The sequence below is a fragment of the Macaca fascicularis genome, chromosome 1 (genome assembly GCF_037993035.2).
Source record: "Macaca fascicularis isolate 582-1 chromosome 1, T2T-MFA8v1.1".
Lineage (NCBI taxonomy): Eukaryota > Metazoa > Chordata > Mammalia > Primates > Cercopithecidae > Macaca > Macaca fascicularis.
The window spans coordinates 105886260-105912425 of NC_088375.1; the positions used below are offsets into that span (position 1 = coordinate 105886260).

The following is a 26166-nucleotide window of genomic DNA, read 5'->3' on the forward strand; positions in this document are numbered from 1 at the left end:
GGCCACAACTGAACTCTTGATTCCACCCCAGCATCTGTTATTTTTCCACTGTTCCCATCTCAATGGTACCTCCATTACCCACTTGCACATTCCAAAAGCTCAGGAACCATGGTGACTTATTTTCCCATATCCAACACAACCAGTCCTATCCTGAATTCATCCATGTCCCACCACCTCCCCAGCTACCTAGCTCCAGCCACCCCCTCTCCACAACCTCTGAATCAGTCTTTCACTTTTCCCAGCAATCCATTCTCCACTCAGCAAAATGATGATAAAGCATGTCATATCAAGGCTCAGCCTCAATTTAATGGCTTCCCATTGTATTTAGAATCATCTCCAAACTCCCAGAGACTACGGTCAGCTACAGTCTGGTCCACTTTCTATTCCAGCCAAATTTCCTCACAGCACAAGGATGTTTGCACCTGCTGTTTTCCAAGCACGAAACCTTTGGCCCCTATATCTGGTGCTGTCATCTAATGTCAGGTTTTAGCTCCATTCTTACCATTTCAGTAAGCACCCAATCCCCATCCCAGTCATTCTATCACATAGCCATGTTTTTTTGTTTGGTTTTGTCTTTTTTTTTTTTTGAGACGGAGTCTCACTCTGTCGCCCAGGCTGGAGTGCAGTGGCCGGATCTCAGCTCACTGCAAGCTCCGCCTCCCGGGTTCACGCCATTCTCCTGCCTCAGCCTCCCGAGTAGCTGGGACTACAGGCGCCCGCCGCCTCGCCCGGCTAATTTTTTGTATTTTTTAGTAGAGACGGGGTTTCACCATGTTAGCCAGGATGGTCTCGATCTCCTGACCTCGTGATCCGCCCGTCTCGGCCTCCCAAAGTGCTGGGATTACAGGCTTGAGCCACCGCGCCCGGCCGGTTTTGTCTTTTTTTGAAACAGGGTCTTGCTCTGTTACCCAGGCTGGAGTGCAGTGGTGTGATTTGGGTTCACTGCAATCTTCCACCTCCTGGGTTCAAGCAATTCTCCTGACTCAGCCTCCCGAGTAGCTGGGATTACAGGCACCCGTCCCCACGCCCGCCCAGCTAAGTTTTGTATTTTTACTAGAGATAGGGTTTCACTATGTTGGCCAGGCTGGTCTCAAACTCCTGACCTCAAGTAATCTGCCTGCCTCGGTCTCCCAAAGTGCTGGGATTACAGGTGTGACCCACCGCGCCTGGCCACATAGTCATGGTTTGAGCATGTATCACTATCTAACATTATTTTTTGTTTATATATTTGTGTTGTCCCATAGAATGTTAAGGTCCCAAGATCAGGGACTTGCTCATTGCACTGGCTCTAACACTCAGTATGTCCTCAACAAACACTCGTTAAGATACTAACGTGGCAGGGTGGGGCCTTGTAAACAGCTTCAGGACCCTGTGCTTTAGGAGCAACGTGGTGCCCTACAAGGAAGACAGGGAGGATGCAGGAGCACTGCCCAGAGATGGCGTCAGGCTGCAAGACTTCTTGAATAATTCACCATCATAACAACCCAGCCTCAGGAAGGGCTGGGGCACAGCCAGGACGAAATATTAGGAGGCGGCGGACACTGGGATTCCCACGGGGCAGCTTCTGGGCATTGGAAGTTCCCTAACCTGAGGCTCTCTAAAGAGGAAGGTTACGAATCCTCTGAACTTCGGTGGGCTGAACTCGCTGTGGGAATTCAATCGCCCCATCCACCACGGAGGCAAGAAATCGCCGACACGCATGTGTAGTTCTCGCGTTCTGGGCCCTCTCCCTTTCCAAATACGCTTGCGCCCCATCTGGGCTACGGCTGGCCAGCGAGAGTTGTCCGTCTTCAACTTGACCAATGAGACTTGTGAAAGGGCTCTGAGTCCCGCCTCTGGACGAGAGACCGTCTCTTTTCCAAGCGAGGCCCCGCCCCCCCTCCGCAGGGGTGCTTTTGTCGCGGCTGCGGGTGGTGGGGCTACATTCTGTCTTCCGCGTTTTACTGCGCGCGGCCCCAGTCTCCAGTCCCGCCCACGCGCCTTTGCAGCCTGTGGTGGGATTTCCTTTTGCCTCCGGTTGGGGCTGCTGTTTCTCTTCGCCGACGGTAGGCGTAATGAATATTTCGACCTTTGGATCTTAGCTGTCCCCTCCCTGCGTTCCCACTTAACCTTTTTCACCATTATTATTAATTTTTTTTTTTTTTTTTTTTGACGGAGTCTCGCCGTGTCGCCCAGGCTGCAGTGCAACGGCGCCTTCTTGGCTCACTGCAACCTCCACCTCCCGGGTTCAAGCCATTCTCCTACCTCAGCCTCCCAAGTACGTGGGATTATAGGCACCCCCCACCACCTACGGCTACTTTTTTGTATCTTTTGGTAGAGACGGGGTTTCACCATGTTGGTCAGGCTGGTCTCCAGTTCCTGACCTCGTGATCCGCCCGCCTTGGCCTCCCAAAGTGCTGTGATTATAGGCGTGAGCCACCGCGCCCGGCCAACCATCATTATTATTTTTAACGGTAAGGATGGTCAAATTTTACTAATGAAGAAGAGATTATAAAATCTTCAAGTCCTTATATCCACTTGCTTTTTGAGGGGTGGAGTGGGAAGAAGATTATATAATTCATGCATTCTTCAGACATGTGACAAACATTCACGGAGCGCGGCTACGAGCGCCGGGGTTGGGATGCACACTGGAGCTGCAGATGGGTGCCAGGATGGACTGGTCGCTACCCTGCCTGCTGACGATCAGGCCATTGTTTTTGATGAACTGGGTGCTATAACTGCCATTAAGCCATTTGTACAATTAATCACAACAGTGATAAGAGCGACAAAGGAGCTACTCGGGAGTCCAAGTCGGGAGGACCGCATGAGGCCCAGATTTCGAGACCAGCCTGAGCGATAGAGCAAGACACTGTCTCAAAAAAGGCGCGGCGAGAGGGGTGGTAGTGACAAAGATGTGAAGGCCAAGAGTTTGTGTTACAGGAGGTGTGGGGTTGGGGCCGCCTGGGGCGAGGTTCTTAGAGAAAGTTACATCCGGGCTGAATTCTGAAAGAATAAGTGTTAACTAGGCTAAGTGGTGGGGAAGAGTGGGGTGTGCTGAAGGAAGGGATGAAAACCCTGGCAAATCCATGGCAGGAGTAATTGGATGCTGGTATCCCTCCACACTCACCTTCTACGGTCTGATTTCTAAGCAGCAGCTAACGTGATCATTTAAAAATACACATCTGGGCCAAGTGCGGTGTCACAAGCCTGTAATCCCAGCACTTTGGGAGGCTAAGGCAAGTGGATCACCTGAGGTCAGGAGTTTGAGAGAAGCCTGGCCATCATGGTGAAACCCCGTCTCTACCAAAAATACAAAAATTAGCCGGGCATGGTGGTGTGCGCCTTTAATCCCAGCTACTTGGGAGGCTGAGGCAGGAGAATCACTTGAACCCAGGAAGTGGAAGTTGCAGTGAGCCGAGATCACGGTGCCACTGCACTCCAGCCTGGGTGACAGAGTGAGACTCTGTCTCAAAATAAGTAAATAAATAAAATAATAAAAATACACTTCTGATCTTGTCACTTCTCCTGCACCAAGTTCTACAGTGAATTTCCATCTTAGAACATAATTCAGATTACTGTGGCCACCAAGACCTACATGATCTGGCCTCCAGCTTCCTTCTCCAAGGTCTCTTTTTACTGCTGTCTGTCTCACTCACATTGCTCCAGGACTTTCTACACTTTCACTTTATTTTTCTTTGTTTTCTTTCTTTCTTTCTTTTTTTGAGACAGGGGTCTTGCTCTGTCACCTAGACTGGAGTGCAGTGGTGTGATCACGGCTCACTGCAGCCTCCGCCTTCTGGATTCAAGCAATTCTGCCTCAGCCTCCTGAGTAACAATACAGGCAGGCGCCACCAGGCCCAGCTAATTTTTGTACTTTTAGTAGAGACAGGGTTTCATCATGTTGTCCAAGCTGGTCTTGAACTCCTGACCTCAAGTGATCTGCCCACCTCGGCCTCCCAAAGCGCTGGGATTACAGGCGTGAACCACCGTGTCTGGCCCACTTTATTTTTCTTCTTAGCTATCACCTGAAATTATCTGGTTTTTTGTTTGTTTGTTTGTTTGTTTTTGTCTACCACCCCCACTACAACATAAACTCCATAACCACCTGGGACTTTATCATCTTATTCACTGCTGTATCCCAGAATTGAGAACAGTGACTGGCACATGGCAGACACCCAATTAATATTTGTTGAATGTGTGAATCAGAGAGGGCATAGTAGGGGCGCCTAACCCGGTCAGGGGTGTCAGGAAAATGGTTCTGGTAACAGTGATAGTAAGGCTAAGGCTTTAATGATGAGGAAGAGTAGTTACTCATTTTTTTTCAAGATGGGGAAGAAGAAAGGTTCAAAGCAGAGAGGGCAGCAGTGGCAAGATGGAGTGTGGCCTCTTGGAGGAGGTGATTTAAGCATGTGGCCAGTGGAGAGGTGGCTCATGCCTGTAATCCCAGCACTTTAGGAGGCCAAGTCAGGCAGATTGCTTGAGTCAGGGAATTTGAGACCAGCATGGGCAACCTATGGAGACCCCATTCCTACAAAAAAAAAAAAAAAAACGACTCCCATCTTTTGTAAAGATGGAGTCTCTCTGTGTTGGTTAGGTTGGTCATGAACTCCTGGCCTTAAGGGACCCTCTTGCCTCAGCTTCTTAAAATGATGGGGTTGGCCGAGCATTGTGGCTCACGCCTGTAATCCTAGCACTTTAGGAGGCCAAAGCAGGCAGATTGCTTGAGTCAAGGAATTTGAGACCAGGGTGGGCAACATATGGAGACCCCATTTCTACAAAAATATATATATTTGTAAAGACAGAGTCTCCCTGTTTTCGTCAGGCTGGTCATGAACTCCAGGCCTTAAGGGATCCTCTTGCCTCAGCTTCTTTTTTTTTTTTTTTTTTTGAGATGGAGTCTTGCTCTGTTGCCCAGACTGGAGTGCAGTGGCGTGATCCCGGCTCACTGTGCAAGGTCCGCCTCCCGGGTTCAGGCCATTCTCCTGCCTCAGCCTCCCGAGTAGCTGGGAGTACAGGCGCCCGCCACCACGCCTGGCTAATTTTTTTTTGTATTTGTTAGTAGAGTCAGGGTTTCGCCATGTTGGCCAGGCTGGTCTCGAACTCCTGACCTCAGGTGATCCACCCGCCTCAGCCTCCCAAAGTGCTGGGATTACAGGCTTGAGCCACCGTGCCTGGCTGCCTCAGCTTCTTAAAATGATGGGGTTGGCCGAGCACATTGGCTCATGTCTGTAATCCTAGCACTTTGGGAGGCCGAGGCAAGTGGATCACCTGAGGTCAAGAGTTCGAGACCAGCCTGGCCAACATAGTGAAACCTCGTCTCTACTAAAAATGCAAAAATTAGCCAGGCATGCTGGTGGGGGCCTGTAATCCCAGCTCCTTGGAAGGCTGAGGCAGGAGAATCGCTTGAACCCAGAAGGCGGAGGCTGCAGTGAGCTGAGATTGTGCCATTGCATTCCAGCCTGGGCTTCAGAGACAGACTCTGTCCCCAAAAAAAAAATAAAGAAAAAAAGGCCGGGCGCGGTGGCTCAAGCCTGTAATCCCAGCACTTTGGGAGGCCGAGATGGGCGGATCACGAGGTCAGGAGATCGAGACTATCCTGGCTAACACGGTGAAACCCCGTCTCTACTAAGAAATACAAAAAATAGCCGGGCGAGGTGGCAGCGCCTGTAGTCCCAGCTACTCGGGAGGCTGAGGCCGGAGAATGGCGTGAACCCGGGAGGCGGAGCTTGCAGTGAGCTGAGATCCGGCCACTGCACTCCAGCCTGGGCTACAGAGCGAGACTCCGTCTCAAAAAAAAAAAACAAAAAAAATAAAAAAATAAAAAAATAAAGAAAAAAAAAGATGGGGTTACAGGCATCAGCCACCACACCAGGCCTTAGCTAACTCTTTTTCAAGTGCTATACAAAGGGGACAGAGGCACGCAATCATGGCCACCTAGTATGCTCCTAGTGGCTACTGCAGTGAGGCCTAGGTGTTTGAGGAGACGCACCTAGGGCGGTGGCTCTCAGGTACCCCCTAGGAGCATTTTGGAAATTTGTGGGGCATCTTTAATAGAGACAATGATTAGGAGGCATTTGAGAATTTAGTGGATGGAGCCCAGGAAAGGTACAAATTCTGCAACATATAGTACATTCCTGCACAAGGAAGAATTCACTCATTTCACCTGACTCTAAAATCAAATATAAATCAGTAGGACTTTATTACAAAATATTGCAGAAAAGTTTCATGAGAATTTTTTGTAGAAAAAGCCCAATCAGGGCAGGACGCAGTGGCTCATGGCTGTAATCCCAGAACTTTGGGAGGCCGAGGCAGGTGGATCAGCTGAGGTCAGGAGTTCGAGCCCAACCTGGCCAATATGGTGAAACCCTGACTACTAAAAATACAAAAATTAGGCCGGGCGCGGTGGCTTAAGCCTGTAATCCCAGCACTTTGGGAGGCCGAGACGGGTGGATCACGAGGTCAGGAGATCAAGACCATCCTGGCTAACATGGTGAAACCCTGTCTCTACAAAAAAAATACAAAAAACTAGCCGGGCGAGGTGGCGGGCGCCTGTAGTCCTAGCTACTCGGGAGGCTGAGGCAGGAGAATGGCGTAAACCTGGGAGGCGGAGCTTGCAGTGAGCTGAGATCTGGCCACTGCACTCCAGCCTGGGCGACAGAGCGAGACTCCGTCTCAAAAAAAAAAAAAAAAACCAAACAAAAATTAGGCAGGTGTGGTGGCGTGCTCCTGTAATCCCAGCTACCCAGGAGGCTGAGGCAGGAAAATCTACTCGGGAGGCTGAGGCAGGAAAATCGCTTGAACCCGAGAGGTGGAGGTTGCAGTGAGCTGAGATGGTGCCACTGCACTCCAGCCTCGGTGACAGAGCAATACTCCGTCTCAAAAAAAATAAAAAATAAAAAGCCCAATCAATCAAGCCAGGTGCAGTGGTGCTCCCCTGTAGTCCCAGCTATTTGGGAAGCTGAGACAGGAAGATTACTTGAGGCAAGGAGTTCAAGGTTACAGTATGATCACACCTGTGAATAACTGCTGCACGCTAGCCTGGGCAAAACAGCCTTTAGCAAAAACTGTTGCTAAAAAAAAAAGAAAAAAAAACCTGGGCGTTATAGCTCAAGCATGTAATCCCAGCACTTCGGGAGGCTGAGGTGGGAGGACTACTTGAGCCCAGGAGTTCAAGACCAGCCTGTACAACACAGGAAGATCCCATCTTTACTTCCTGCTGACAGGTCAAAAATTAAAAACAATTAAAAAATTAAAGACAGCCATTTGTCTCTACAAAAATGAGCACAAACTTGGAGTCCCAGCTATTCAGGAGGCTGAGGTGGCAGGATCACTTGAGTCCAGGAGATTGAGGCTACAGTGAGCCCTAATTGCATCACTTTACTCCAGCCTGGGTGACAGAGTGAGACCCTGTCTCCAAAAGAAAGAAAAATTTTAAAATCTCAAACATTTAGAAGGAAGCTTAAATAGAAAATATTGTCTTGAGGCTGGGCGCGGTGGCACATGCCTGTAATCCCAGGACTTTGGGAGGCCGAGGCGAGTGGATCACAAGGTCAGGAGTTTGAGACCAGCCTGGCCAACATAGTGAAACCCCATCTCTACTAAGAACATAAAAATTAACTGGGCATGGCAACAGGCACCTGTAATTCTAGCTACATGGGAGGCTGAGGCCGGAGAATCGCTTGAACCTGGGAGGCAGAGGTTGCAGTGAGCCAAGATCATGCCACTGCACCCCAGGCTGGGCAACAAGAAAAAAACTCTGTCGCAAAAAAAAAAAAAAAAAAAAAAAAGGCTGGGCGTGGTGGCTCACGCCTGTAATCCCAACACTTTGGGAGGCTGAGGAGGGCAGATCACGAAGTCAGGAGATGGAGACCATCCTGGCTAACGCGGTGAAACCCCGTCTCTACTAAAAATACAAAAATTAGCCGGGCGTGGTGGCAGGCGCCTTTAGTCCCAGCTACTCCTGAGGCTGAGGCAGGAGAATGGCATGAACCTGGGAGGCGGAGCTTGCAGTGAGCCCAGATCTCGCCACTGCACTCCAGCCTGGGCAACAGAGCAAGACTCCGTCTCAAAAGAAGAAGAAGAAGAAGAAAAGGCCAGGTGCAGTGACTCACGCCTGTAATGCCAGCACTTTGGGAGGCCAAGGCGGCCAGATCACCTGAGGTTGGGAGTTCGAGACCAGCCAGACCAACATGGAGAAACCCCATCTCTACTAAAAATACAAAATTAGCCGGGCCTGGTGGCACATGCCTGTAATCCTAGCTACTCAGAAGGCTGAGTAGGAGAATCGCTTGAACCTGGAGGCAGAGGTTACAGTGAGCCGAGATCATGCCATTGCACTCCAGCCTGGGCAACAAGAGGGAAACTCTGTCTCAAAAAAAAAAAGGCCGGGTGCGGTGGCTCAAACCTGTAATCCCAGCACTTTGGAGGCCGAGGCCGGCAGATCACGAAATCAGGAGGTCCAGACCATACTGGCTAACACAGTGACACCCCATCTCTACTGAAAATAGAAAAAATTAGCTGGGCGTGGTGACGGGGGCCTGTAGTCCCAGCTATTTGGGAGGCTGAGGCAGGAGAATTGCTTGAACCCAGGAGGCGGAGGTTGCACTGAGCTGAGATTGTGCCACTGCACTCCAGCCTGGGTGACAGAGAGGTACTGCATCTCAAAAAAAAAAAAAAAAAGAAAAGCGGACTGGGCGCAGTGCCTCACCCTGTAATCCCAGCACTTTGCGAAGCCAAGGCAGGAGGATCCTTTGAGTTTAGGAGTTTGAGACCAACCTGCACAACACAGCAAGACCCTGTCTCTACAAAAAATACAGAAATTAGCCAGGTGTGGTGATGTCCGCCTATAGTCCCAGCTCTTCTGGAGGCTGAGGTGGGAGGATTACTTGAGTCCGAGAGGCAGAGGTTGCACTGAGCCGAAATCGAGCCACTACACTCCATCCAGGGCAACCTATGGAGACCCTGTCTCGAACAAACAAACAAAAAATTGCTCAGTACCTGGCCAAAAAAGAAGAGGCTCACTATTCAGAGGGAAAGAGGAAGGAGATGGTTGGACTTCTAAACTCAATAGAGCAGGAGAGGCAAATGTAGAATGTGCTCAGGAAATATCTGTGAGATGAATGAACGTGAGGGAAGTAAGGTACTAGATATTGCCCTACCCAGAACAAATCCTGTTCAGCATTTCCTTGAAAAGTGAGAAGTCTGGAAGGGGTGGATACTGATATAGTGAAGCAACTAATTCAATTCTACAACTTGACAGCCACACCTGTGCCAGGCTGTCTACAAGGATATTTAGAATGAGTAAGACATTCCTTCAAGGAACTCCAGGAACACAGGCCTAACATGTTGCAATGTTTAGTGTCAAGCAGTGCACTAGAGACACATTATCACACTCAAACTTCACAACAATTCTCTAAGGTAGGAATTATCACTCCCCTTTCATAGATGAAACAGAGGCTTAGAGTGCTTGATTTATTGAAGGTCAAACAGCCAGTAAATGGTGTAGCCAGGATTCCAACCTTGCCATCTCACTAAGACTGTACTTAATTACTGGAGGGACCGGGTGTGGTGGCTCATGCTGTAATTCCAGCACCTTAGGAGGCTGAGGCTGGTGGATCACCTGAGGTCAGGAATTCGAGACCAGCCTGGCCAACATGATGAAACCCCATCTCTACTAAAAATACAAAAATTAGCTGGGCATGGTGGTGGGATCCTGTAATCCCAGCTACTCAGGAGGCTGAGGCAGGGCAATTGCTTGAATCAGGGAGGTGGAGGTTGCAGTGAGCCGAGATCACACTGCACTCCAGCCTGGGCAACAGGACAAGACTCAGTCTCAAAACCAAAAAAAAAAAAAGAAAAATTACTGGAGGAACCTAGAAGAAGAAATGATCAATTTTGCTTGGGGTGTATCTAGAAAGACTTCACTGAGGTCATTTAAAGAACAAAAAAGATGGCTGGGGTCCAGCACGGTGGCTCATGCCTGTAATCCTAGCACTTTCGAATACCAGGGCAGGCAGATCACCTGCGGTCCAGAGTTCGAGCCTGGTCAACATAGCGAAACCCCATCTCTACTAAAAATAAAAAAATTAGCTGAGCGTGGTGGCAGGCACCTGTAATCCCAGCTACTTGGGAGGCTGAGGCAGGAGAATCACTCGAACCCAGGAGGTGGAGGTTGCAGTGAGCCGAGATCATGCCACTGCACTCCAGCCTGGGCAACAGAGCGAGACTCTGCCTCAAAAAACAACAACAACAAAAAAATACAAACAGCAGACAAGTAGTTCCCAGGTGCCTACCAAGTGGTCAGGCACTGCACTTACCTCACTGACTGCAGTAACCACCCTTTGAGGTGGTGGCATTGCCTCCATTTTCCAGGCAAGGAAATAGACTGAGAGCTGGGGTTAGTCAGGTCATGACTGTGTGTGCCACTCCCGCTAAATCTCATTTGATGTGGTTCGTGAGGCCACAGCACGACAACTTCCTCCTCGTGTCCACTGAGGATACAGCTTTGTACAACACTTTCTGGTTTCTGAACTACTTACAAACCTCCCTGTCCTGTGAGAAAGGAAGAACAGTTATTACCATCTGCATCTGATGATGAAACAAAGGACGCTGCAGAGGAGCCACACTAACCACTCCTTCCCTCCAGTCCTGTCATCCCACTGCCGGTGTCCCACCCTCCTTGCACCCTGCACTTGACCGGCTAATAAGCCCCCTCACTTTTTCCTCTGTGAAGCCACCCTAGATAATTCCCCACCCACGAATGGTCCCTCCTCATCTCAGAGAGCTCTCCATGCACACCTGTTACCGTTTCTGTCTTTATCTGTAAATATCTGTGTGTCTGACTTCCATGCCTCACACGCCTCTATAGGGCAAAGACTGTGTCTTAAACATCTCGGTATTGTCAGTATTTTGCACAGTGAAGTTTTTTTTTTTTTTTTTTTTTAAATCATATCAGCTTTATTTGTACCTTTTCTGACATTTCTATCAAAAAAGCAGTGTGCCTGCTGTAGTTCCCATTCTCTGGGATTTAGAAGCCTCTACCTCATTCTCCACCCAAATCTGTGTTCTAGGCTCTTCCTAAAGTTGTCACCCATACATGCCCTCCAGAGTTTTATAGCGCATATAATCTGTAACACATGGGAGGAAGCCAATTGCCCTTTAGAAATATGCCTGCAATTGCCTCACTTCCTGTGTCATGTGACTCTCCCAGTCATCACATGACCCATCCATGTCAGGAAGCCGGAATTACTTGCAGGGCTAACCTAGTGCCTATAGCTACGGCAGGTACCTGCATCCTTGTTTTTGTTTAGTGGATCCTCTATCCTTGAGAGACTCTGGACCCCTGTGGTCTTCTCCTCATCCAATGACCCTGAGGTGATGGAGTTTTCCAGAAAGGTAAGAGAGAGCTCCCAATCAGCATTGTCACAGTGCTTCTGGAATCCTGGCACTGGAATTCAGTGAATGACAGACTCTCTTTGAATCCAGGGCCATCATGGCTCTTTGAGCAAGGCACAGATGGAGGGAGGGGTCGAAGTTGAAATGGGTGGGAAGAGTGGTGGGGAGCGTCCTGATTTGGGGTGGGCAGAGAGTTGTCATCAGAAAGGTTGCAGGGAGAGCTGCACCCAGGTGTCTGTGGGCCTTGTCCTAATGAATGTGGGAGACTAGGCCATGGGCAGCCAAAGGCAGCTAAACTCTGCCCAGGAGAGTAGTTGAGGGGAGGAGAGGGGCTTGCTTTTCAGCCACTCCTCATTCTGTCCTCAGGAATGTCCCAAGCCTTCGGGTAGGGTAAGCATCATGGCCGCCAGCCTCACAGGATTGCTTCTACTTCAGGCAGTGTCATGGGCATCAGGTAAGTGAGTCAAGGCGGTGGCGAGGTAGCACAGAGGCTCCCTTCTGCCTCATAGTTCTTTGGTAGCCTTCCAGTACTCTGGTGGTAGACTTTTAATAGGTGCTCAATAAATCCTTTTGAGTGACTGAGACCAACTTCGGGGTGAGGATTTTGTTTTTTTTTTTTTCTTTTGAGACAGAGTCTTACTCTGTTGCCTGGGCTGGAGTGCAGTGGTGTGATCTTGGCTCATTCCAACCTCTACCTCCCAGGTTCAAGCGATTCTCTTGTTTCAGCCTCCTGAGTAGCTGGGATTACAGGTGGCCACCACCATGCCCTGCTAATTTTTGTATTTTTAGTAGAGATGGGGTTTCACCATACTGGCAAGGCAGGTCTCAAACTCCTGACCTCAGGTGATCCGCCCACCTCGGCCTCCTGAAGTGCTGAGATTATAGGTGTGAACACCTGCCCTGGCCAAGGGGTGAGGAATTTGAAACCGTATTCAGTCTGTCCTAGTGGATGTGTCCATTCTCCACGTCTTCATCAGACCTCACCTCTGCTTGTACTCCCTCCTTCCCAGGTGCCCGCCCCTGCATCCCTAAAAGCTTCGGCTACAGCTCGGTGGTCTGTGTCTGCAATGCCACATACTGTGACTCTCTTGAGCCCCTGACCTTTCCTGCCCTCGGTACCTTCAGCCGCTATGAGAGTACACGCAGTGGGCGACGGATGGAGCTGAGTACGGGGACCATCCAGGCTAATCGCACAGGCACAGGTAACCATTACACCCCTCACGCCCTGGGCCAGGCTGGGTCCTCCTAGAGGTAAATGGTGTCAGTGATCACCATGGAGTTTCCCCCCTGGGCACTGACACCCTTATTCCCTGTGCATGTCCTCAGGCCTGCTACTGACCCTGCAGCCAGAACAGAAGTTCCAGAAAGTGAAGGGATTTGGAGGGGCCATGACAGACGCTGCTGCCCTCAACATCCTTGCCCTGTCACCCCCTGCCCAAAATTTGCTACTTAAATCGTACTTCTCTGAAGAAGGTGAGGAGGAAGGGGACAAGGTGACATAGCGCCATTGACACTTTTTGTTTTTTTATTTTTTAATTTTTTTGAGACAGAATCTCACTCTGCTCACTCTGTCACCAAGACAGGAGTGCAGACGGCATGATCTCCACCCACAGCAACCTCTGCCTATAGTGATTCTTGTGCCTCAGCTTCCTGAGTAGCTGGAATTATAGGCATGCGCCACTACCACCTGGCTAATTTTTGTATTTTTAGTAGAGACAGGGTTTCATCATGTTGACCAGGCTAGGCTTAAACTCCTGACCTCAAATGATCCACCTGCCTTGGCCTCCCAAAATGCTGGGATTACAGGTGTCAGCCACCAAGCTCAGCCAACAAGTTTCTCTTTTTTTTTTGAGAAAGAATCTCGCACTGTCGCCCAGGCTGGAGTTCAGTGGCACAATCTCGGCTTACTGCAACCTCCACCTCCTGGGTTCAAGTGATTCTCCTGTCTCAGCCTCCCGAGTACCTGGGATTATAGGTGCCTGCCACCATGCCCGGCTCATTTTTTGTATTTTTAGTAGAGACGGGGTTTCACTATGTTGGCCAGGATGATAGCAAACTCCTGACCTTGTGATCTGCCTGCCTCAGCCTCCCAAAGTGCTAGGATTACAGGCATGAGCCGCCAACACTTTTCTTTGCCCTTTCTTTGGACCCTGATTTCTGCCCATCCCTGACATTTGGTTCCTGTTTTAATGCCCTCTGAGATAAGATTTCCCTGCTTATCATCTGCTAACTATTATGGACTCAGGCTCAGAAAGGCCTCTGCTTCACCCAGGTGCCAACCTCCACAGGTTCCAACCCAGGAGCCCAAGTTCCCTTTGGCCCTGACTCAGACACTATTAGGACTGACAAGTGATAAGCAGAGTCCCATACTCTCCTATTGACTCAGACTACCGTATCTTGATCATCCTTTTCTGTAGGAATCGGATATAACATCATCCGTGTACCCATGGCCAGCTGTGACTTCTCCATCCGCACCTACACCTATGCAGATACCCCTGATGATTTCCAGTTGCACAACTTCAGCCTCCCAGAGGAAGACACCAAGCTCAAGGTAGGCATTCTAGCTTTTTCAGGCCCTAATGGCCCTGATGTCTGGGGGTTGAGAAGCTGTAGGGTAGGTCTGCTTGTAGAGACATTTTGTCCCCTGCTATTTTGTCCCGGGGGTGGGAGGGTGGGGGCTGATGGCTGAACCGGATGCACTGGTTGGGCTAGTATGTGTTCCAACTCTGGGTGCTTCTCTCTTCACTACCTTTGTCTTTAGATACCCCTGATTCACCGAGCCCTGCAATTGGCCCAGCATCCCGTTTCACTCCTTGCCAGCCCCTGGACATCACCCACTTGGCTCAAGACCAATGGAGCGGTGAATGGGAAGGGGTCACTCAAGGGACAGCCCGGAGACATCTACCACCAGACCTGGGCCAGATACTTTGTGAAGTAAGGGATCAGCAAGGCTGTAGGATCAGGACTGGCCTCCCCTTTGGTCATGCTGATCTGTGTCCCAACCCTCAACCTCGTTCCACTTCCAGATCTGCCTCTCCTCAGCTCACCTTTCTACCTTCTGGGCCTTTCAGATTTGGGCCTGTCAATCTTGCCCACTCCATCAGGCTTCCTGTTCTCTCGGTCTGGCCCACTTTCTTTTTCTTCTTTTTTTTTTTTTTTGAGGAGTCTCTCTCTCTGTCACCCAGGCTGGAGTGCCGTAGCGCCATCCTCACTCACTGTAACCTCTGCCTCTTGAGTTCAAGCTATTCTCCTGCCTCAGCCTTCCAAGTAGCTGGGATTACAGGCGCCTGCCACCATGCCCAGCTAATTTTTCTGTTTTAGAAGAGACGGGGTTTCCCCAGGTTGGGCAGGCTGTTCTCTAATTCCTGACCTCAAGTGATCTACCTGCCTCGGCCTCCCAAAGTGCTGGGATTACAGGCATGAGCCAACACACCCAGCTGGTCTGCTCCACCTTCTTGGCTAGATCACTCATGACCTTTCTCTTGCCAGGTTCCTGGATGCCTATGCCGAGCACAAGTTACAGTTCTGGGCAGTGACAGCTGAAAATGAGCCTTCTGCTGGGCTATTGAGTGGATACCCCTTCCAGTGCCTGGGCTTCACCCCTGAACATCAGCGAGACTTTATTGCCCGTGACCTAGGTCCTACCCTCGCCAACAGTACTCACCACAATGTCCGCCTGCTCATGCTGGATGACCAACGCTTGCTGCTGCCCCACTGGGCAAAGGTGGTAAGGCCCAGACCTGCATGGTGCTCCAGTGACCTTCAAATCTAGCCTCCAAATGACTGGCTCCCAAACTTAGAGCAATTTCTCTACCCAACTGTGGATTCCTAGAGCACCATTCCCCTGGACCTCCAGGGCGCCATGGATCCCACAGTTGTCACTTTAAACCTTTCTAGGGGCCAGGCGAGGTGGCTCACTCATGTAACCCCAGCACTTTGGGAGGCCGAGGCGGGCGGATCACCTGAGGTCAGGAGTTTAAGACCAGTCTGGCCAACGTGTTGAAACCCTGTCTCTACTAAAATTTAAAAAAAAAAAAAATTATCTGGGCATGATGGTGGGTGCCTGTAATCCCAGCTACTCGGGAGGCTGAGAAGGGAGAATCAGTTGAACCTGGGAGATGGCAGTTGTGGTGAGATGAGATTGTGCCACTGTACTCCAGTCTTGGCGACTGAGACTCCATCTCAAAAAAAAAAAAACAAAAAAAACCTCTCTAGGCTCGGGGCGTTGGCGCATGTCTGTAATCTCAGCACTTTGGGAGGCCAAGGTGGGTGGATCACTTGAACCTAAGAAATTCAAGACCAGCCTGTACTCCAGTCTTGGCGACTGAGACTCCATCTCAAAAAAAAAAAAACAAAAAAAACCTCTCTAGGCTCGGGGCGTTGGCGCATGTCTGTAATCTCAGCACTTTGGGAGGCCAAGGTGGGTGGATCACTTGAACCTAAGAAATTCAAGACCAGCCTGGGAAACATAGTGAAATCCCATCTCTACAAAAAAACCAAAAACTATATATGTATATACACACACACACACACACACACACACACACACACACACACAGAGAGATTAGCTGGGTGTGGCACCCATGTAGTCCCAGCTACTCAGGAGGCTAATGCAGGAGCATCAATTGACCCTAGGAAGTCAAGGCTGCAGTGAGCTGTGATTGTGCCACTGTACTCCAGCCTGAGTGACGGAGTGATATCCTGTCTCAAAAACAAAACAAAATATCTCCCCAAACCTCTCTAGTTGCATTCTTCCCAACACCCATTGCCAGAATTCCTACAAGAGGAATTGAAAGTTCCAGAAGCCTGTGTGTAAGGTCCAGGGTCACTTGCTCTTCCTTTGCAGGTACTGACAGACCCAGAGGCAGCTAAGTATGTTCATGGCATTGCTGTACATTGGTACCTGGACTTTCTGGCTCCAGCCAAAGCCACCCTAGGGGAGACACACCGCCTGTTCCCCAACACCATGCTCTTTGCCTCAGAGGCCTGTGTGGGCTCCAAGTTCTGGGAGCAGAGTGTGCGGCTAGGCTCCTGGGATCGAGGGATGCAGTACAGCCACAGCATCATCACGGTAAGCCACCCCAGTCTGCCTTCCTGCAAAGCACACCCCAGACCCCTTAGTAGTCTCACCAAAGACTGACAGACCTTTCCTGTCCAGCTTTGCCCAGCTAGCCTGCCCTTTTGGGCAACTGGGGAACCATGATTCCCTGTCTTGCCTTTCCTTCACAGGTCTGCACACCTCATTGCCCCTTTTTTTTTTTTTTTGAGACAAAGTTTGGCTCTGTCGCCCAGGCTGGAGTGCAGTGGCACGATCTCGGCTCATTGCAAGCTCCGCCGCCCGGGTTCACGTCATTCTCCTGCCTCAGCCTCCCGAGTAGCTGGGACTACAGGTGCCTACCACCACGACTGGCTAATTTTTTTGTATTTTTAGTAGAGACGGGGTTTCACCGTGTTAGCCAGGATGGTCTCGATCTCCTGACCTTGTGATCTGCCCACCTCAGCCGCCCAAAGCGCTAGGATTACAGGCGTGAGCCACCACGCCCGGCTCATAGCCCCTTTTGCAAATACTGACGCACTTGCACTTGCCTCAGACTTCTCAGATCCCCTTGAGATGCCTCGATCTTCACACCCCCAACTCCTTAGCAGCTAAGTAATGTGCCCCTCACAGGGCTGAGCTACCCACAGCCACTTCTCCCTCATGTGACCCTTACCTACAGTCTCTGGGGACCCCCAGTGTTGAGCCTTTGTCTCTTTGCCTTTGTCCTTACCCTAGAACCTCCTGTACCATGTGGTTGGCTGGACCGACTGGAACCTCGCCCTGAACCCCGAAGGAGGACCCAATTGGGTGCGTAATTTTGTCGACAGTCCCGTCATTGTAGACATCACCAAGGACACGTTTTACAAACAGCCCATGTTCTACCACCTTGGTCACTTCAGGTGAGTGGAGGGCGGGCACCCCCATTCCATATCAGGCTTATCATCTCCTACATCAGATGGCTTACATCACTCTACACCATGAGGGAGCAGGAAGGTGTTTAGGGTGGAACCTCGGGAGAGGCACACCCATCCCCTTTTGCACCATGGAGGCAGGAAGTGACTAGCAACAGACAACCCCAGTGCCTGAGGCTGGACTGCGATGTAGAAAAGCAGGGTCAGTGCCCAGCAGCATGGCTCCAGGTCTAGAGACCCAGGGCAGAGCTTCTGCAGGAGTTATGGGGTGGGTATGCGGGTGGGTGACTTCTTAGATGAAAGTTTCATGGGCGGTACCCCGAGGGACTCTGACCATCTGTTCCCACATTCAGCAAGTTCATTCCTGAGGGCTCCCAGAGAGTGGGGCTGGTTGCCAGTCAGAAGAACGACCTGGACACAGTGGCACTGATGCATCCCGATGGCTCTGCCGTTGTGGTCGTGCTAAACCGGTGAGGGCAACAGTGGGGTCTGGGAAGTGGGCTGAAGACAGGGTCGGGGGCCTTGGCAGGATCACACTCTTAGCTTCTCCTCCCCACTCCCTAGCTCCTCTAAGGATGTGCCTCTTACCATCAAGGATCCTGCCGTGGGCTTCCTGGAGACGATCTCACCTGGCTACTCCATTCACACCTACCTGTGGCGTCGGCAGTGATGGAGTGGATACTCAAGCTCAGCCTGGGCATTAAAAGGACAGAGTCAGCTCACACGCTGTCTGTGGCTAAAGAGGGCACAGCAGGGCCAGGGTGCGCTTACAGCGACATAAGCCCAAGGGCAGTGGTTTGGGTGATTCACTTTCCCCTCTAGGTATTGCCAGGGGCTGGAGGCCCCTAGAAAAAGACCAGTAAGCCCCAGTGTCCCCCCAGCCCCCATGCTTATGTGAACGTGCACTGTGTGCTGCTTGCTTTGGAAACTGGGCCTGGGCCCAGGCCTAGAGTGAGCTCACTGTTGTACAAACACAAGATGAGGGGTGAGGGTAAGGAAAAGAAGAGACTAGGAAAGCTAGGCCCAAAACTGGAGACTGTGTTTCCTGGAGATGCAGAACTGGGCCCGTGGAGCAGCAGTGTCAGCATCAGGGCAGAAGCCTTAAAGCAGCAGCAGGTGTGCCCAGGCAGCCAGATGGTTCCTGTGGGACTAGCCAGGAAAAATGGCAGCTCTTAAAGGAGAAAATGTTTGAGCCCAGTCAGCGTGAGTGGCTTTATTCTGGGGGGCAGCACCCCGTGTCCGGCTGTACCAACAAAGAGGAGGCACGGGGGCCTCTGGAATGCACGAGAGTAGAAAAACCAGTCCTGGGAGCGTGAGGACAAATCATTCCTCTTCATCCTCCTCAGCCATGCCCAGGGCCCGGGTGCCTGGGGCCCGAGCAGGCGTTGCCCGCTGGATGGAGACAATGCCGCTGAGCAAGGCGTAGCCCACCATGGCTGCCAGTCCTGCCAGCACAGATAAGATCTGGTTCCGGCGCCGGTATGGCTCCTCCTCAGTCTCTGGGCCTGCTGGTGTCTGGCGTGGCGGTGGTACCTCAGCTGAGGGTCAAGGAAGGAAGGTGAGTTAGAGGAACTAGTTCTCAGATCCCTGCCCACTCTCCCCAGGGCTGCCCCTCCCATCTGCCCCTTACCTCCATCCCAGGGGAAGTAGAGACTGAGGATGTGGGTACAATAGGCACAGAGGTTGTGCAGCCCCCACAGGTGGGCCTGCAGCTTCCCACTGGGCAGCTTTGCCTGCAGCAGCAGGGCCAAGTAGCTAAAGACGAAGGCGTCCAAGGAGGCAGGGCTGGAGCAGAGAGAGAAGGGTGGGATGGAGGAGCAGCACTGAGGCAGAAGGGGTAAAGATGGAGCTGGAGGAAGAGTCAGCCCTGGGAGGTGGGCTCTGGGCAGCAGGCGGCCATCAGGGAAGGACAGGACACACAGTTCTAGACCTGGTATTGGGAGAGATCCCCAGGTGGTGCCAGCTTGGCCCTGAATAGGACTCTATCCCAGGGCTGCATAAAGGGCACATTCAGTGCCCCACAGCTCTTCAGGCCCCTCCTGTGCCTGGCTGCCCTCCCCCTACCCTTTTGTACCTCTGAGAAGGCTCTGGCCCCACACACAGCCCCACTGGCAGCAGGACCAGTATCTATCCCAAGGACCTCCTGTCCAGAGCCTGACCCCACCCCAGCCCCAGCCCCAGCTGCTCCGTCTGAACCTGTATCTTCTCCCAAGCACCCATTACCCTCTTGGAGTCAGACTCATGCATCTCCAAAGAAGACTTCTGAGAACCCAGGCACTGAGAGAGCAGGGTCAGACACTCCCGAGCCTCTCGGTACAGCTGTAGGGACGACACAGGTAGGCTTGCAGCTGCGGGAACAGTTCCACCTCCCCACCTAAGCACTCCCATTCCTGGCCAGCATCCTTGGGGCTCATCTCATACAACAGCCCCCGGTCTCAGAGCTACCTCCTTCTCCAGCTCTTCCTCGTCCTCAGGCATGTGCTCCCCACTCAGCAGCTCTAGCCGTTCCATGTACTGCCGCTGCATGCGGCCAGGCAGGAAGAAGTTGAGGGGAAAGGGCATAGCCTCTGCATACCACTTCCGGGTCACTTCCACATAGTTCTTGGTGTCTATCCAGAAAGTATGTACCTGGATTGGGTAGGCAGGAAGAAACAGGCAGGTCTGAGCCAGTGTACCTGTCTGATTCAGGGTGGGCTTCTGACCCCCATGCTGTCCTGAGTCTCTGTGTGGGTCTATGTGTGCCCGACCCCTCCCCTGCTAACCATGGATGCTGGGAGGTCTGGGCACACTCACCAGCACCGGGAGCAACTTCTCCTCCAGGAGAGACATGAAGGCCAGGGTGTCTGCCCCTTGCCGAGCTGACAGATCATAATCAGCATTGTACTTCTGTGGAGAAAATATCCATGGTGTGGACACTGGGGAGCTGCAGGGGCACTTCACCAGGGAGGAAGGAGTCCTGTCTGGTACCCCCCTCACTGGCCTGAGTGTAGTGGAGGTAGAGCAAGGAACTTTTCCTAGCAAGGCTCCCTTGCCTGGGCCCAGCCAGTAGCCTGTTGCTGTTGGCAAAAAAGCTGGGCCTTGGAGGCGCAGGACCCACTGGCCGTCAAGGTCCTGCGCCCATTGAGGACACGGAAGAAAGGTGGGGCTCCAAACTAGGAGCAGCTCCCAGAATTTCCATGGAAAGCTGGAAGGACGCCTGCTGACGGCAGCTTTCTAACGGTAACTTCCCCGACCCAGACACCACAAAGCTAGCACAGCGGAGCTCAGATGCAGGCTGGGACTTGGTCCATGCCTCAGGAACCAGGGAAAGCCATCCTCACACTCCCTGGATCCAGGGAACCCACGCCCAGGGCCCCCCAGCTGGTTCCCTCAGTGCCCAGCTCTTGGCTATTTATTCCACTTCATTCCATGGCCCAGACACCACTACCACATACACATTCCACCCATACCCCCAGGTCTCAGCCTGCCCTACCTTCCCAGGCTCCAGTCCCTGCTCCTCAGCATCCCCCTCCACATCCTGAGTAAACTTTGTCCCCAGATAACCTCTTGAGCATGATCCTTAAATCTCCCTGAGCCTCAGTTTCTCCCGTGTGGAATGGGGGTAAGAATCTTTCTCTCAATGCCGCTGTGTTAGGAAGTAATTTAGAATACTTTGGAAACTGGAAAAGCTCTGTTCACACCTAAGGAATCAGGGCAGTGGCCCTGGCCCTGCCAGGAACTTTTTCTTTTATCTGGATCCTCTCTTTTCAGGCTTCTCAATTAATTCCCCAGGTCCTTAACCTTTGGGAAATTAGAAATGAGGAAGAGCGTCCCACTTCTGACACTGTGTTCCCTCTTGGAACCTGACCATCAATGCTAGAAGAACCCTTGGAAAACATGCTGGCCCAGCCCTCTAGTTTTACAAATAAGGGAGTGCCAGCCCTGACAGGTTATGTGGCCTGCCCAAGATCACATAGTCGATGGCAGAGTAAAGAGCATAGCCTAGGCCTCCCCACTCCTCTAGTAATGCTCTTTCATCTTCTCCAAACTGGCTGTAAGCCTTGTTCATCCTGAGCCCCGTATCTAGCCCAACCTAGTCCCTGGAAACAGGGAAGTGGCCCTTAGAAATCTCTCTCCAGTGCCACCATCAGAGGCCAACTGCTGTCTTCTACTCTCCTTCAGCCTGTGCTCCTCTCCCTCCCTGCCTGACAGGCAGAAGGTACTGTGTCTCTGGATATCCCCACTGTGCCCTGAGTTTCATCTCTTGCCGACTGCTTGAATACACCACAGTGACACTGTGTGTGTCTCCACCAGCAGATTATTGCTCCTTGATGCTTTGGGTCACCTCCATCTAGCATGGCATGTATCTGGTGCTCAATAAATGTGTATTATACAGAATTGACTGAACTTGTCTTACTGGCAGCCCCCTCTATCCAAGTCACCTACCTCTTTTCGAAGGTGGAGAGAAGTATACCAACCAGGCCCTTAGCTGCTTATCCATAGATAGTTGCAACACATTTCTACCTATCTTCTGCTTCTCCTCTTGTACACACCCTTCCTAACCCCCAAGGGATACTGGGTACCTGAAGGGCTCTGCCAGGGGTTGCTGATCTTGTACAATATGGTGCACAAGAAACTTTTAAGAAAAAAGAAACTTTCAAGACACTCTTTCTAACCACTAATCATATCTCTGCTCCTTTTCATAGCAATAGGTTTTCTTTTTCTTCCCTCCACACTTAAACATCCATTCTCTTCTCTCCCACCCCCATCAGACTCCTTCTCCAGTGTTTCCCCAGCCACTGCTCTGAACAAAATTTGAGTGATCAAAAGTGGTGTCAGACCCAGTGACCATTTATCTGCCTGCATCTCACCTGACCTTGAAGCAGCAATTAATTTCCATAATCAGCATCTTCTTGAATTTTTCACTTTGGGAACATTGCTCTTCTACTTTGTGCTCTGGTTATCCTTTACATGCTTTTACACCTCTCCTGAACTGGTTAACAGTGGAGGGCCCCAAGGCCCTCACGTAAGCTGTCTTCTTTTTTTGTGTTTTTTCTTTTTTTTTTAATTTTTTTTTTTTTGAGACGGAGTCTCGCTCTGTCGCCCAGGCTGGAGTACAGTGGCGCAATCTCAGCTCACTGCAAGTCTGCCTCCCGGGTTCACGCCATTCTCCTGCCTCAGCCTCCCGAGTAGCTGGGACTACAGGGGCCTGCCACCACGCTAGGCTAATTTTTTGTATTTTTAGTAGAGACTGGGTTTTACCTTGTTAGCCAGGATGATCTCCATCTCCTGACCTCGTGATCCGCCCGCCTTAGCCTCCCAAGTACTGGGATTACAGGCATGAGCCACTGCGCCCAGCCGTCTATTTTATTTTATTTTATATTTTATTTTTGAGACGGAGTCTTCCTCTGTCGCCAGGCTGGAGTGCAGTGGAGCGATCTTGGCTCATTGGAACCTCCACCTCCCAGGTTCAAGCGATTCTCCTGCCTCAGCCTCCCAAGTAGCTGAGAGTACAGGCATGTGCCACCACACCCAGCTAATTTTTTTGTATTTTTAGTTGAGACAGGGTTTCACCTTGTTAGTCAGGATAGTCTCGATCTCCTGACCTAGTGATCTGTCTGCCTCAGCCTCCCAAAGTGCTGGGATTACAGGCATGAGCCACCGTGCCTGGCCATCATTTTTTTTTTTAAACCGAGTCTTGCTCTGTCACCCAGGTTGGAGTGTAACGGTGTAATCTCGGCTCACTGCAACCTCCGCCTCCCAGGTTCAAGCGATTCTCCTGCCTCAGCCTCCGGAGTAGCTGGAACTACAGGTGCATGCCACCATACCCAGCTAGTTTTTGTATTTTTAGTAGAGACAGGGTTTCACCATGTTGTCCAGAGAACTCCTGACCTCAAATGATTTGCCCGCCTTGGCCTCCCAAAGTGCTGGGATTACAGGCGTGAGCCACCTCGCCCAGCGTAAGCCCTCTTTGCTACTTCCACTCTTTCTGTAGGTGGCCCCACTACTAAGGTCCATGGCTTTAAATACCATCTTTCTATGTGTTAAGGCATAACTCCAGCCTTGACCTCTCATGAGCGCCATCCAACTCAGCATATCTGCTTGGATGTCTGAGTATTTCAGATTCAACATGGCCACAACTGAACTTTTTTTTTTTTTTTTAAGCGGAGTTTTGCTCTTGTTGCCCAGGCTGGAGTGCAATGGCGAGATCTTGGCTCACTGCAACTTCTGCCTCCAGGATTGAAGCGATTATCCTGCCTCACTCGCCTCCCGAGTAGATGGGATTACAGGCCCCACTACCTGGTTTTTTTTGTTTTTTTTTTTTTTTTTTTTGTATTTTTAGTAGAGACAGGGTGTTGCCATATTGGCCAGGCTGGTCTGCAAATCCTGACCTCAGGTGATCTGCCTGCCTCAGCATCCCAAAGTGCTGGAATTACAGGTGTGAGTCACTGCGCACGGCCACATAACTGAGCTCTTGATTCCCACCTCAGCACCTTTTTTCCACTGTTCCCATCTCAATGGCACCTCCACTACCCATTTGCACATTCCAAAAGCTCAGGAACCATGGTGACTTCTCTTCCCATATCCAATACAACCAATCCTATCCTGAATTCCTCCACGTCGTACCACCTCCCCAGCTACCTAATTCCAGCCACCCCCTCTCCACAACCTCTAAATCAATCTTTCACTTTTCCCAGCAATCCATTCTCCACTCAGCAAAATGATGATAAAGCATGTCATATCAAGGCTCTGCCTCAATTTAATGGCTTCCCATTGTATTTAGAATCATCTCCAAGCTCTCAGAGACTACGGTTAGCTACAATCTGGCCCACCTTCTATTCCAGCCAAATTTCCTCACAGCACAAGGACATCTGTACCTGCTGTTTTCCAAGCACGAAACCCTCAGCCTCTATATCTAGTGCTGTCACCTAATTTCAGGTTTTAGCTCCACTCTCACCATTTCAGTGAGGACCTAATCCCCATCCCATTCTATCACATAGCCTTTTTTTTTTTTTTTTTTTTTTTTTGAGACAGGGTCTTGCTCTCTCACCCAGGCTGGAGTGCAGTGGTGTGATCTGGGCTCACTGCAACCTTCCACCTCCTGGGTTCAAGCGATTCTCCTGCCTCAGCTTCCTGAATAGCTGGGATTACAGGTGCCTGCCACCACGCCTGTCTAAGTTTTATATTTTTAGTAGAGACGGGTTTTGCCATGTTAGCCAGGCTGGTCTCCAACTCCTGACCTCAAGTGATCCACCTGCCTCAGCCTCCCACAGTGCTGGATTTACAGGCATGAGCCACTTCTCCCAGCCACACAGCCATGTTTTGAGCATATATCACTATCTAAAATTATTTTTGTTTATACGTTTGTGTCGTCCTATAGAATGTAAGGGCACAAGATCAGGGACTTGCTCATTGAACTGGGTCTAACACACAGTACTTCCTCAACAAACACTCGTTAAGATACTAACATGGCAGAGTGGGGCCTTGTAAACAGTTTCAGGACCCTGTGCTTGTAGGAGCAACGTGGTGCCCTACAAGGAAGACAGGGAGGATGCAGGAGCACTGCCCAGAGATGGCGTCAGGCTGCAAGACTTCTTGAATAATTCACCACCATAACAACCCAGCCTCAGGAAGGGCTGGGGCATGGCCAGGACGAAACATTAGGTAGGAGGCGGTGGACACTGGGATTCCCACGGGGCAGCTTCTGGGCACTGGACATTCTCTAACCTGAGGCTCTCTAAAGAGGAAGGTCAGGAATCCCTCTGAGCTTCGGTGGGCTAGACTCGCTGTGGGATTTCAATCGCCCCCCGCCACCGCCGTCCACTAAGGGTGTGTTGGCGGGAAAGCGATGAGACGCATGCGTAGTTACCGCGTCCGGTACCCTCTCCCTTTCCAAATACGCTTGCGCCCCATCTGGGCTACGGTTGGTCAGCGAGAGTTGTCCGTCTTCAAGCGAACCAATGAGACTTGTGGGCAGGCTCTGAGTCCCGCCTCCGGACAAGTGACTGTCTCTTCTCTGAGTGAGACCCCGCCCGGCCTCCCCAGGGCTGCTTTTCTCCAGGCTGCGGGTGGTGGGGCTGCATCCTGGCTTCCGTCCCTATTGTGCTGGGCCCCAGTCTCCAGTCCCGCCCACGCGCTTTTGGAGGCTGCGGTGGGATTTTCTTTTGCCTCCGATTGGGGCTGCTGTTTCTCTTCGCCGACAGTAGGCGTTATAAATATTTCGCCCTTTGAATGTTAGCTTTCCCCTCCCAGCGTTCCACTTAGCCTTTTTCATCATTAGCATTTTTTTTTTTTTTTTTTTTTTTTTTTTGAGACGGAGTCTCGCTCTGTCGCCCAGGCTGGAGTGCAGTGGCCAGATCTCAGCTCACTGCAAGCTCCGCCTCCCGGGTTCCCGCCATTCTCCTGCCTCAGCCTCCCGAGTAGCTGGGACCACAGGCGCCGCCACCTCGCCCGGCTAATTTTTTGTGTTTTTGGTAGAGACGGGGTTTCGCCGTGTTAGCCAGGATGGTCTCGATCTCCTGACCTTGTGATCCGCCCGTCTCGGCCTCCCAAAGTGCTGGGATTACAGGCTTGAGCCACCGCGCCCGGCCTCATTAGCATTATTTTTAATGGTAAGGATGGTCAAATTTTACTAATGAAGAGATCATAAAATCTTCAAGTCTTTGTATCCACTTGCTTTTTGAGGGGTGGAGTGGGAAAAAAGTTATATAATTCATGCATTCTTCGGACATGTGACAAACGTTCGCGGAGCGCGGCGATGAGCCCCGGGGTCGGGATGCGCACTGGGGCTGCACGTGGGAGCCAGGACGGACTGGACTGGTCCCTACCCAGCCCGCTGACGATTGGCAGGCCACTGCCTTTCAT

The 26166-nt window shown here is 51.2% G+C and overlaps 2 protein-coding genes across 5 annotated transcripts; one reads left to right on the plus strand and one right to left on the minus strand.

The window, feature by feature from the left end:
• Positions 1-1885: 1885 nt before the first annotated feature.
• GBA1 (glucosylceramidase beta 1) lies at positions 1886-21699 on the plus strand. Of its 4 annotated transcripts, XM_073994034.1 has the most exons (12): positions 1886-2045; positions 11289-11373; positions 11740-11827; positions 12384-12575; positions 12700-12846; positions 13791-13924; positions 14135-14307; positions 14863-15100; positions 16220-16444; positions 17147-17310; positions 17676-17792; positions 17887-21699. In XM_073994034.1, exons 2-12 carry the CDS (start codon positions 11356-11358, stop codon positions 17990-17992), a joined length of 1602 nt encoding a protein of 533 aa, XP_073850135.1. In that variant the 5' UTR covers positions 1886-2045; positions 11289-11355; the 3' UTR covers positions 17993-21699. The 4 variants fall into 4 exon arrangements, with proteins under 4 accessions (XP_073850135.1, XP_045217710.1, XP_045217721.1 ...); XM_045361775.2 differs by lacking the exon at positions 1886-2045 and having other exon boundaries at positions 11220-11373; XM_045361786.2 differs by lacking the exons at positions 1886-2045; positions 16220-16444 and having other exon boundaries at positions 11220-11373.
• On the minus strand, positions 18521-26166 carry LOC123571778 (metaxin-1-like). The gene is made up of 7 exons (XM_045385524.2): positions 26043-26166; positions 21748-21785; positions 20116-20208; positions 19768-19950; positions 19572-19641; positions 18953-19114; positions 18521-18860 (listed from the first exon to the last, which is right to left on the minus strand). Exons 1-7 carry the CDS (start codon positions 26164-26166, stop codon positions 18646-18648), a joined length of 885 nt encoding a protein of 294 aa, XP_045241459.1. The 3' UTR covers positions 18521-18645.